Source organism: Phyllobates terribilis, unplaced genomic scaffold (genome assembly GCF_046119375.1).
Source record: "Phyllobates terribilis strain yellow unplaced genomic scaffold, ASM4611937v1 Scaffold_5__5_contigs__length_657084704, whole genome shotgun sequence".
In the NCBI taxonomy this organism is placed as follows: Eukaryota; Metazoa; Chordata; class Amphibia; order Anura; family Dendrobatidae; genus Phyllobates; species Phyllobates terribilis.
The window spans coordinates 196,074,409-196,087,309 of record NW_027362765.1 but is presented as its reverse complement, the minus strand read 5'-3'; the positions used below and the strand labels follow the sequence as shown (position 1 = coordinate 196,087,309).

Sequence of the window (12,901 nt, the reverse complement as noted above, 5' to 3'; positions counted from 1 at the left end):
TTTATTTATTTTACTCACTTATATAGCGACATTAATTCCAGAGCACTTTACAAACATTATCTATCAATTATCTATCTATCTACAGTATCTATCTATTTATATTTATCTCTATTATCTTTTTATATATCTGTCTATCGTATCTATCTATTATCTATCTATCTATTATCTATGTATCTCATTATCTATCTATTATCTATTTCATTATCTATCTATTATCTATCTATTATCTATCTAGTATCTATCTAAAGTATCTATCTATCTCAATATCTATTATCTATCTATGTATCTCATTATCTATCTATTTATCTATCTATATCTATCATCTATCTATCTATCTATCTATCTATCTATCTATCTATCTATCTTGTATCTTTGCATAGAATAGTGAATAATATTTAGTTTTTAGCACACACTTTTTGAAACAAGAGAAGTAGAGAAGTATTCTGCCATAATGCTGCCTAAAATGGAGCAAGGCAAAGAATATTACTAAACAATGTGAAGTATTAATATACAATGTCCAAATAATACTGGTGTATAGTGGCATCATTATATTGTCCTGCACTGAACACATATATCACCACATTGATTATTTTAACTGTTATATTTTTTACCAAATTTGTTCGTTTTTTTCACGTGCACCATATTTATCATCATTATAAGTAAGTTTTTCTTTAATTTGCTCCTTCTACTCTGATTTTGTATAGTTTCAATGGCCATGGGTTAGATGGAGAACATTTTTTGTCTTGTTAATAGTTTTGTTTGCAAAAAATTAGCTTAAAGTTACTTCGGCTAAAGGTTGGCTAAAAATGACTTTAGTCCAATTCATTTAGTCCAATCTCGATTCATGCCAAGGGATGTGTTAGATTTTGGTAAATAAAAGCAAGACAAAAACTATCCAAAAATTCATTAGAAAGAACAAAAATTCAGAATTATTGAGAAATGCGGGCCACAGTAACCGAATAATAATGCACAGCCGGAATTAATACTATAGCTGGCACCATGGCCAAGTTTGCGACATGGCGCGGATAAATTGTCTGAATGTTCGTCTGTGCTGCAATCCCTCCGATTAGTTCACCTTCTATGTTGGATCAATAATTTGGGACAGAATAGGTTTACATTAAATTTAGTCTTCCCCTCCATTATTAGTCTTCCCCTCCACTATCTTTTTGATCACTCTACAATGAAAAAGATTAGGCACAAGTGGATTTGTGAATGTGACAATGTCCTAGGCTGCTATGAAAGCTGATACTTTGTCTACCTAAACTGTGAGAGGGGAGGGGGGACAAAAAGGGATAAAGTAGTTAGTGCAGAGGGATAAACTGACCACACCTCCCTTGTAAAACACTTCTTTAGCATGAATGAAGCCGGGATTAAGTCCTTCCTATGCCTCATGTCATTGGATGAGCCGGCTCAGGAAAAAGATTTAAAAAAGGAGAATAATTTGTGTCTGAGTAACATCTTAAGCTGTGACTGAGCTGGAAGAAGCATCAGAGAAGCAGCACCATGTACTCTGCTCTGGCTGTACACTGCACCCTTCTGCTGATCCACACTGTCCTTGATCCTGTGCTGGGATGGCCATCACTCAAAAATGATGCCACCGAAATGATTCCGGGCAACACCGAAAATACAGAGGTTGTCGTAGAAGCCACCGTCACCAGCGACAATTACACGCTGAACCAAGCGAAACATGGGGGAAGATACTTGCACCAATCCACAGACCCAACAGGTAACTACACAAGTTACAAACTTTTCAAATACTAATTCCTGTTCGCATGTAGCAGAGCTGAGATTGTTCGTTGTAGCAAAACTGAGTTTGTGAGTTGTACCGGAGCTCGTCATTTACCATATTTCATGGAAAATATCTTTATTTCAAAGATTTACACAATGCAACCCCAAAAAGAAAAATTAACAAATTTAGCTCTGCTACATCCGTCCTGCAGATTAGAAAACACAGCAATGTTTTTGCGCCGCTATATGAATATTTATAAGAATAATGATTAAAAGATTAAAGACGGTTAATTATAAATTACTAGTAAATTAATTACTAACAACTTTGGGCTGGAATAACCTGTAGTTACAACAAGTAATATTATGAGTCTGGTTGTAAAATTTTGGCACTTGGACCCCAGGTGATAAACATGTTGTCTATAGGGGGTACTCATTTAGTAGTTGTTCTTTGCTTTTACTATTCAGAACAGTGGATCGTCATAGACTTGGCGTACACTGATTTAATTTAAGAGGGAAGTAGTACATGATTTATCCAGCAGAAACACTAAGATAGAATTCCCCTTTTACCTGCTTTCATTATTCTCATTCTAGAATTATTATTTTCATTTTATTATTAAGGCCAGGAGGTGACATAAGATTAAATTGCAGTCTGCTGACTATATTATTATGCAATGTGTAAAATCAATATTGTAAAGTATATGATATAATATAGTGTAGGCTAATTTTTACAGAATATGTACAGATGTACTTCATAGTTGCTGAATTCTTCATTAAATAGGATTTTTTTGCATGTCTACACCACAGTATATTGACATAATATAATGAATAGTCCTTTGTAAAACAACGAACAGCCAAACATAAAATCACAGAACCACTTTTGCGATTTTACAAAACATAGCAAGAAATGAATCTTACATATTAATAGAGACTTCGTGATATTAAGACTTTTTTCTCTATAGCTGACCTCAAGACGTATCATCTATTCATCAATGTGACGTCACTTTCAGCTATGTCTGGTATAACATTCTTCTTTCACCAAAATTATGGAATTGCCTACATAATATTGATGAAGAAGCAAAAAAATAAAATCCAAGTCCATGTCTAGTAAATAGGTAATTTTTTAAACGGTGCTTCATATATATGGCGTTACTAATTGGAAAGCTGAACAAAGTTGCTTTTGACGGGACACTGTATAACTTGGGTCCGATTCACATGATAACAATATGGATACATTTTAAAATAGTTCTCATAAAAAAAAATTATCATTTACTGTATGCACATGATAGGCATTAATTTCACAGTATGTACCATTTGTAATGTGGTCCCAAAGTCCTCTATCTGAATGGAACAGTAGCATATATGAGTTACAAACTCCCCATTCATTTCTACTGGACTGATGGAACAACTGTCTATGCCAGTCCCATAGAAATAAAGAATGCAGAGGCCATACATACTACTGCTCTATAAACCTGGGGACCCCCCTACCTCTCAGGAACGGTTGGTTTTCAATGATCAGACCCCTAGCAGTAATACAGTTATCACTTGTCCTGTAAATAAGTGATATATATTGTTTATGGGGCAACCTGTATTCTAGCTGTATCACTGTATCATTTATGAGGTTCTACAGAACCAGATTTAGGGTTCTATAAAAAACATTCATTCTCTAGCACCATGAACATTGCAGGTACAACCCATATAACCAACACACCTGTGTTCTCCATGAGGTTCTACTACATCAGACTTAGATCACCATGTTAGATCTGTAGTACCTTTAAAGATGAAGAGTTTGTTACCAAAACTATGACTCAGTAATGTGGCCATATTTTGGCTGTGTGAAATTAGGGATTTTCCACTCGACATTGCTTACCTGAAAGGTAAGTTGTTTTTTCTTTCTCTATCATTTTTCATATAGAATGATCTTCATGGTCCTCCTGATCATCACATGTATATACATTGGAGGTTGTTGTATGACCAGCTTAATATGTGAGATCTGCTAATCCTCATAAACATTGGCAGGTGGAATCTGATCGACTGACACTAAAACGCCTCCATCCGAGCTGTCAACTAATCATCACAGCATGTCATTATATAAAGTGACCACAGTTTACATGTGGCAGTAAAAGGTAGAGTGGCATATCCAGTGGTAGTGTAGCGTAGTTTTCCATCATACGAAGGTGACCTTGTCGTGGTTGATGGGCACACATAAATTGGCCAAATTATGCGCAAAAAAACCTTCATTTTTCAAAGTGACATTAGTCCAGATACAATATTTCTTATATTTTCATGTATGGAGTGCCGAAGTTCTTTTTGCAATTGAGATTACTTTTTTCTTCAGAGCACCCGAATAGACCAGTGAGCGACCCCTCTCTTTTTTTCTATTAATCATTTTTGGGATCCCGCTCCTGGAGCATTGCAGCAGGTACGTGTTCACACTATTAGAAGTTTGACAGCCTTTTTTTCTGACCATGTGTCCCTCCCATTCAGTCACAGGTGGTTTTAACTAGCTCTACCAGCCCATACATTGTAGGTTAAAAGCCCAAGCAGAGACATATTGTCCATACAGGCTTACAGCCCAAGAGTGGCATATCCAGTGGTAGTGTAGCGTAGTTTCCCATCATACGAAGGTGACCTTGTCGTGGTTGATGGGCACACATAAATTGGCCAAATTATGCGCAAAAAAACCTTCATTTTTCAAGGTGACATTAGTCCAGATACAATATTTCTTATATTTTCATGTATGGAGTGCCGAAGTTCTTTTTGCAATTGAGATTACTTTTTTCTTCAGAGCACCCGAATAGACCAGTGAGCGACCCCTCTCTTTTTTTCTATTAATCATTTTTGGGATCCCGCTCCTGGAGCATTGCAGCAGGTACGTGTTCACACTATTAGAAGTTTGACAGCCTTTTTTCTGACCATGTGTCCCTCCCATTCAGTCACAGGTGGTTTTAACTAGCTCTACCAGCCCATACATTGTAGGTTAAAAGCCCAAGCAGAGACATATTGTCCATACAGGCTTACAGCCCAAGAGTGGCATATCCAGTGGTAGTGTAGCGTAGTTTCCCATCATACGAAGGTGACCTTGTCGTGGTTGATGGGCACACATAAATTGGCCAAATTATGCGCAAGAAAACCTTCATTTTTCAAAGTGACATTAGTCCAGATACAATATTTCTTATATTTTCATGTATGGAGTGCCGAAGTTCTTTTTGCAATTGAGATTACTTTTTTCTTCAGAGCACCCGAATAGACCAGTGAGCGACCCCTCTCTTTTTTTCTATTAATCATTTTTGGGATCCCGCTCCTGGAGCATTGCAGCAGGTACGTGTTCACACTATTAGAAGTTTGACAGCCTTTTTTCTGACCATGTGTCCCTCCCATTCAGTCACAGGTGGTTTTAACTAGCTCTACCAGCCCATACATTGTAGGTTAAAAGCCCAAGCAGAGACATATTGTCCATACAGGCTTACAGCCCAAGAGTGGCATATCCAGTGGTAGTGTAGCGTAGTTTCCCATCATACGAAGGTGACCTTGTCATGGTTGATGGGCACACATAAATTGGCCAAATTATGCGCAAAAAAACCTTCATTTTTCAAAGTGACATTAGTCCAGATACAATATTTCTTATATTTTCATGTATGGAGTGCCGAAGTTCTTTTTGCAATTGAGATTACTTTTTTCTTCAGAGCACCCGAATAGACCAGTGAGCGACCCCTCTCTTTTTTTCTGTCAGTCATTACTGTCATGGCCAAAAGTTTTGAGAATGACACCAAAATTATATTTTCACATGATCTGCTGGCCTCTGGTTTTTATTAGTGTTTGTCTGATGTTTATATCACATACAGAAATATAATTGCAATCATATTATGAGTACCAATAGGTTATATTGACAGTTAGAATGAGTTAATGCAGCAAGTCAATATTTGCAGTGTTGCCCCTTCTTCTTCAAGACCTCTGTAATTCTCCCTGGCATGCTCTCAATCAACTTTTGGACCAAATCCTGACTGATAGCAGTCCATTCTTGCATAATCAATGCTTGCATTTTGCCAGAATTTGTTGGTTTTTGTTTGTCCACCCATCTCTTGATGATTGACCACAAGTTCTCAATGGGATTAAGATCTGGGGAGTTTCCAGGCCATGGACCCAAAATCTCTATTTTTTGTTCCATGAGCCATTTCGTTATCACCTTTGCTTTATGGCAAGGTGCTCCATCATGCTGGAAAAGGCATTGTTGGGCGCCAAACTGCTCTTGGACGGTTGGGAGAAGTTGCTCTTGGAGGACATTCTGGTACCATTCTTTATTCATGGCTGTGTTTTTAGGCAAGACTGTGAGTGAGCCGATTCCCTTGGCTGAGAAGCAACCCCACACATGAATGGTTTCAGGATGCTTTACAGTTGGCATGAGACAAGACTGGTAGTAGGGCTCACCTCTTCTTCTCCGAATAAGCTGTTTTCCAGATGTCCCAAACAATCGAAAAGGGGATTCATCAGAGAAAATGACTTTGCACCAGTCCTCAGCAGTCCACTCCCTGTACCTTTTGCAGAATATCAGTCGGTCCCTGATGTTTTTTCTGGAGAGAAGTGGCTTCTTTGCTGCCCTCCTTGAAACCAGCCCTTGCTCAAAGAGTCTCCGCCTCACAGTGCGTGCAGAAGCACTCACACCAAGCATGCTGCCATTCCTGAGCAAGCTTGGCACTGCTGGTAGTCCAATCCCGCAGCTGAAACAGTTTTAAGATACGGTCATGGCGCTTGCTGGTCTTTCTTGGGCGCCCTGGAGCCTTTTTGACAACAATCGAAGCTCTCTCCTTGAAGTTCTTGATGATGCGATAGATTGTTGACTGAGGTGCAATCTTTGTAGCTGCGATACTCTTCCCTGTTAGGCCATTTTTGTGCAGTGCAATGATGGCTGCACGTATTTCTTTAGAGATAACCATGGTTAACTGAAGAGAAACAATGATACCAAGAACCAGCCTCCTTTTAAAGTGTCCAGTGATGTCATTCTTACTTAATCATGACTGATTGATCGCCAGCCCTGTCCTCATCAACACCCACACCTGTGTTAACGGATCAATCACTAAAACAATGTTAGCTGCTCCTTTTAAGGCAGGACTGCAATGATGTTGAAATGTGTTTTGGGGGTTAAAGTTCATTTTCTGGGCAAATATTGACTTTGCAAGTACAGTAATTGCTGTTAAGCTGATCACTCTTTGACATTCAGGAGTATATGCAAATTGCCATTACAAAAAATGAAGCAGTAAACTTTGGAAAAATTACTATTTGTCTCATTCTCAATACTTTTGGCCATGACTGTACATGTGTCTCACACTGGTAACACAACCATTCATTTAAAACAACCTCTGGAGGCAGATTCTTAGAGAGATCTATGTCCGGCCTAAAAAGCTTAACATATAATTTACATATTATGTTAAATGTGGATTACTGTGCAATAAAACATCATATCACAAATATCAAGGTATCATTGTATTCAGCTACCTATGACCTACATGTCCATATAGACGGCTTAGGAGGGTTGATCCTACTGACAGATTCCTTTAAATGTGAACTTGGTCTGGCTACTTCATCTATGGCACAACTTAAGAGAAACACTTTGACATTTGTGACCCTTAATTAAATACATATTCTGCTTTCATTAGTGGCCATGATGAAGCCAGTTTATCTTAATAATTGCATTTTTTAATTTACACTTTCTATATGTTATTCTAAGAAGTTTATACAATTGTTTCTAGGATTGGGTTGACTCTTTTGACTTGTCATGACTCATGACATAATCTACAATAAAGCTGTGGTCCTCGGCACGTACCCAGATTACCTTGTGGCTAGTCTGATTCTACAAAAAGATCATGACTTGTAGTATATGAATGCACTGGTAACATTAAAGGGACATTCCGGCCAAAACAGATTCACCATGTTATGCGTAGATAGAGTTTGAGTAGGTGTTATATAGGCATTCACACGCCACCAAAGAGAATTAGTCATACTCTGCTTCACCAAATACTGTATTAGGTACAACACATTGTATCAGTTTAAACAGGAGTGTCCCTTTTAGGAGTTTACCACAATCAAAAATTGTGTAATGTATGTATATATTTCGTAATAAACTCCTCTGTGCACGTCTGTGGCAATACAATAATAGATTATACAACCTCCCTGTGTAAGTCTTCAGTGCAGCCAAAAAGGTTACTTTTATCTATATGATGGCATCTGATGGAGGCCAGATATGAAACACAACCTCCTCCATTGAAACACTCATCACCTGCTCTATATTCCTAGTGGCACAAGCACATTGGGAATACGCTGTCTTCTTCAATAAAGTAGGAAGAGTGACATATCTGCTTCCATGCCCTTTCATCTGCTGTCATCTTATGGATGGGAGTACCACGCAGATGACATAGGAGGATTGCTGAGTGAAGGGTATGGCTTAAAAGCAGATCAGACATACACGCAGGAGAAGATTAGAAAGGACCCACTGTACACATTGCTATATAAACACAATTTTTAATATTAGGCTTAAAGGGGTGAATCCATGTTGGTTACATTTATTTACTTCCATTAGTTACTTTTCAATACTGTTTTACATATCTTTATATATCTACATTTTCTAAACCAAAATGTGCTCTATCCCAGGTATAGAGTACATCAGTGATAAATATTAGATTGGTTAGGGGTATGACTGCGGGGAACCAAAGTGACAGACTGACCAGGAGAACCAAACTCCTCCTTATCAGGACCTCCATAATGGGTGATCATTTATGATAGTCCTTACTTTGTTTGTAGGCTTCATTACCTCAAATATTATCACTATGCCTTGTAGGATGGATGTCTCCCATTGTATGAAGGTAATAGGTGTCCTCTGGTCTATATATTCACACAGAGGAGAGGGCAGGAATAACCCAGGCCTAATTATCATAGAGCATCTTCTGACCTAGATATGACTGATAGAAGGTCTTTTAGAAGTTTACACAACAGCTAGTAAGACTACATCCTTGCTGGGTAATAAAGGTGTTTCACCAGGTGACAAATGAAAATGTCCTAATCTCTTCAATTATTCCTAAGCAAACATTTGTCATGCCCCTGAATGCCACTGTTTGTCTGTGATCATAGATTATTATGTCACACCGGGCAACAAAGGGGTTAATGCCCCTTTAAATGCATCATAAATACCAAGTTAGTGTAACGACTTTTGGCTATTTGGATTGTATCTATCTCTGAGGATGTGAGAACTTTGTGTAATAATATAGATAATGAAGGCCCATCACTTGAGTCTGTTGTGTACCTAAACATTAACACTTATCTGGAGGGTCTCCAGCCTTCAGTAGTGACAAGGACCAGCAGAGCACTAGTTTTATTGGCACATACAAATTACATTGTGTAGGTATTACATTGTAAAAAGGCAACCAAGAACATTACATAGGAGAAAACTCAGATCTGACCTCAAATGACATTGTCAGAGTGTAGGCTCTGAGGACCAGTACATTCTATATATGATATGGTGACTTGGTCCTTTCCTATTGATGGCATTGATGCAGTTTGGATTGATGACATAAAGTAGTCGCTTATTCTCAGAAGTAAAACAAGCAGATGAGCAAAAGACCCCTTCCATAGTTTTGATCCTAAAACCATATTGCACATGTGGTGACAATAAGGTGTATGGAATGGCAGACCTCTATTGTGAGCATACTATGGGTGTTCTGTTCCTTTTTTATGGTTAGAAAAAGTCCATAGCATTGGAGTTTCAAAAACTTACAGTAATATGTTGACCTCACAGAGTTTTTTACAAGCCATGACAAACACAAGACAGCTTCTTTCCTATGATTGACCTCTGAATCAGAAGGTCAGTAGCTGAAAGGTAGGATATATGAACCTTATTGTATAGGAAACTTTGCATACACCTGATGAAGGAGTTAGTATGACTCTGCGCTGAAGCATGTAAGCACTCTCTCAAGAATCACGCAATAATCCTTACTATTCTCTAAGGGACAGTGCCTCCTCATTTTTAACTACATTGCAATTAAATGGCTATGACCTACTGTACAAATTTATATACACTTTTACATCAACCTACAGTAGTTAGTCTGTAAAGTTTCTCATTGTGATGTACACAGGGCAAAAACATCACTTGATCAAATCAATGTCATCTAGGTATGCAAATGGCGTCAAAGTTCACCAACTCAAGCATGTAGCATATAAGGATAAAAACCTTATATTACACTGGATTATTAAAATTCATATAGTAGAAGACCAAAAACTTAGGCCAAAAGTTCGACAATGGCCCCTTTGGGGTCACATAGTACATTACTCTTGAGTTATGTCAACTGAATGAGGGTTATTCTCCATAAGCAGTGAACATTTGTATCCAAAGATGGAGTAAGGGAAATAACCATAGGTCATGCAGACCTTTTTCTCCTATGAAAAATGGTAAAGACTTCTGTTTCATCTGTTTCAGCGGTGTCAGGATCAAGAATTTACCTATAGGGGGTGAAAAGCATGTGGTACCATGAGGTCCCTTGCGCTTGAGGAAAATTAATTAGCTCTTATAAGAGTAAACCAATACTGTGACTATCATGCCAAAATTGAGGCTCCAATTCAGATTGCCTCCAATTTCAGGATACCCTGGAGCTTCAAGTTATGTCACTGAGGAGGACTAATTTTGATCTATCAGCCCCAATCCCCCGGAAAAGTTAAAGAAACACTCCCATCAAAGTTTTTATCCTCTTAATATATCATATTATTTAGAAAAAAAAGAGGAAATTGATAATGAGTGCACTGCTGAATTCCAAAGAAAGATCCAAAACAATCAATAAAATGAATGTGGTTTATTGTCAACGCATTTCAAAGTCAAACTGACTTCTTCCTCAGGACACCCATGTATAATCATATTATATAGCTCTTTGTACTTACAATTGCTCATTTTGCCTTTCTACTCAGTTAATTCTTCTCTTTTCTCTGCTCTATGTAGAAACAGGAAGTCTCTTCTCCCTGCATGAGTCATCTCCCTTTTCAACTCCTGACCCAGCTGCTCCGCTCCTCCACCTGCCAGGGACGTTTGCGGTGATGACTCATACAATGAAAAAAGACTTTCTATTTCTACATAGAGCTTAGATTCAGCTAGTCTGATTAAATCATGTGATGTCATAGACCTATTGGAAAAGAGAAGAAGTTACTGGGTAAAAAGGTAAAATGAGCAATTGTAAGTACACAGTGCTATATAATATGATGACTGCAATATATTAAGAGGATAACAATTTTCTTGGGAGGAGTGCTTCTTTAATATCATAATTATCAATTTATATAAATATATTCTTGATTTTCACATATACAAATAGACTTTGTATATAATGTAAGTATATCAGTGTAACCCCAATACCCTTCACTGGTCATCGTAAATAATGATGGGTCCATCACCAGTGTTTTTTTGGGGATAAATCAAATAGAAAATATAAATATTTGCAGTTGATTCATGAATGAAGCGTTATCCTGCTCGTCTGAGAAATCGGTGTTTACACATCAGGACAGCGATATGGTGGTATTATGGTTTGTGAGTCTGTAGACAGAATCTGGATGCACATAATCTAACTCTCAGAGTTTACTCTGGTTGTATGATTACTGTGTTCCAGCGGAGAATACAAGTTCTTTTATACCATCACTGATATCATTCTCATAAGAATGCTTTCAACACCCACACAGGAAATCATTGAATGGATTTTTCACATACTGCAGTGCAGTTTGCATTCTGCTTTTAATTGATTTCAACCAAGGCAATCCATTTAAAGGCTGCCAATTAAATGGCACAGCTCTTTCATGTCCATTGGTGGTATATAGAAGTACAATGAGAGTGCGGGGCCATGCTGTGAAGCATTTACATTGACAAACTACTGACAGCTACCAAAGAGAAGAAAGAACCCAGGGGTTATCATAACTGGTGACCTCAAAGAGGGCAAACATTGTGACAAAGCGGCAGGGGTTGTGGGTACAACATTGGCGTTCATGCTTTGCATCCTACGTTGCTTCTCAAGAGCCAGAGTGCACTAATGCGTTCACTTGTTAAAAGTGGATTTACCCTGGGAAAAATATGTTTTGCATAAAATAGTCTTTCAATTCTGTAATTTTTGTGACACATAAATCTACATACCGTGCATGTTCTATTCACCACCGATTGTTTAAGGAAATGTTATCATAAAATAACCAACTGTTTTAAATCAAGTTTTTATGTTAAATGTATTCTTAACATTTTTTGGGATAAAGTTTTTGTTTTTCATTTCAAGATCTGTATTAAAAAATAGCAATCTTGACATTTTCACACTTGCTACCAGGCCTAATTCTAGACTGATGCTTCTTGTTCTTTTCAGAATTCTACATGCATATTAGCATCAATAGACTGACTCAGACCATATCTTTTGTATACAAGCACTGTCCTTGTAGTCCTGACTGTTATAATACTGAGACTGTTGAAAAGTTTTCTGTAAAAAAACAAGAACTATGAGTCCAAAATTAGCTCCAATGGCCAGTGTGAAAATTGTTAGATTTATATATATATATTTTTTTAAATTACTGTACATGAAAAATAAAATAATAATTGAATATATTTAATGTAAGAATCTGATTTAATCAATAGGTAATTTTCTGATGACACATTCCCTTTAAAGCAGGAATTTCAAACTCAAATACAGAGAGGGCCAACATAAAAAACTTGGACAAAGTCACGGGCCAAACTTGATATCTATTAAAGCGCACCTGTCAACAGGATTGTGCTCAGTAAATTACATACACTGTCAGGTGGTTGATATTACACTGAACAAAATGATACCTTGGTTGATAAAATCCGTTCTGTGGTTGTTGTGTAATCTTTACTTTCAGTTTGGAGATAATGATATGCTCGTGTTTTGGGGTGGCTTTTATCTGGTGCTCTGCTTACATAGTCATCTGTATGCTTTTATGACAGCTCACTGTGCCTTCACTGATCTGCTTCCTATTTTACCTAGCTCCGCACTACTAGATGCATTATGTAAAATAGGAGGCAGGTCAGTAAAGGCACAGAGACCTATCATAAGAACATACAGATGAATATGTAAGCAGAGCACCAGGTAGAGTGCCCCCACAGGCCACCACGAAGCACGAGCATATCATTATCTCCAAGCTGAAAGTAAAAATTACACAA

The 12,901-nt window shown here is 37.6% G+C and overlaps 1 protein-coding gene across 1 annotated transcript in view; it reads left to right on the top strand.

Annotated features, from left to right (window-relative positions):
- Positions 1-1,327: 1,327 nt before the first annotated feature.
- SOST (sclerostin) overlaps positions 1,328-12,901 on the top strand; it is a 31,655-nt gene continuing 20,081 nt past the window's right edge. The window contains exon 1 of the mRNA XM_073683657.1: positions 1,328-1,726. Within this exon, the coding sequence (XP_073539758.1) occupies positions 1,504-1,726 (223 nt within the window). The 5' untranslated portion in view covers positions 1,328-1,503. The remainder of the gene's footprint in view (positions 1,727-12,901) is intronic.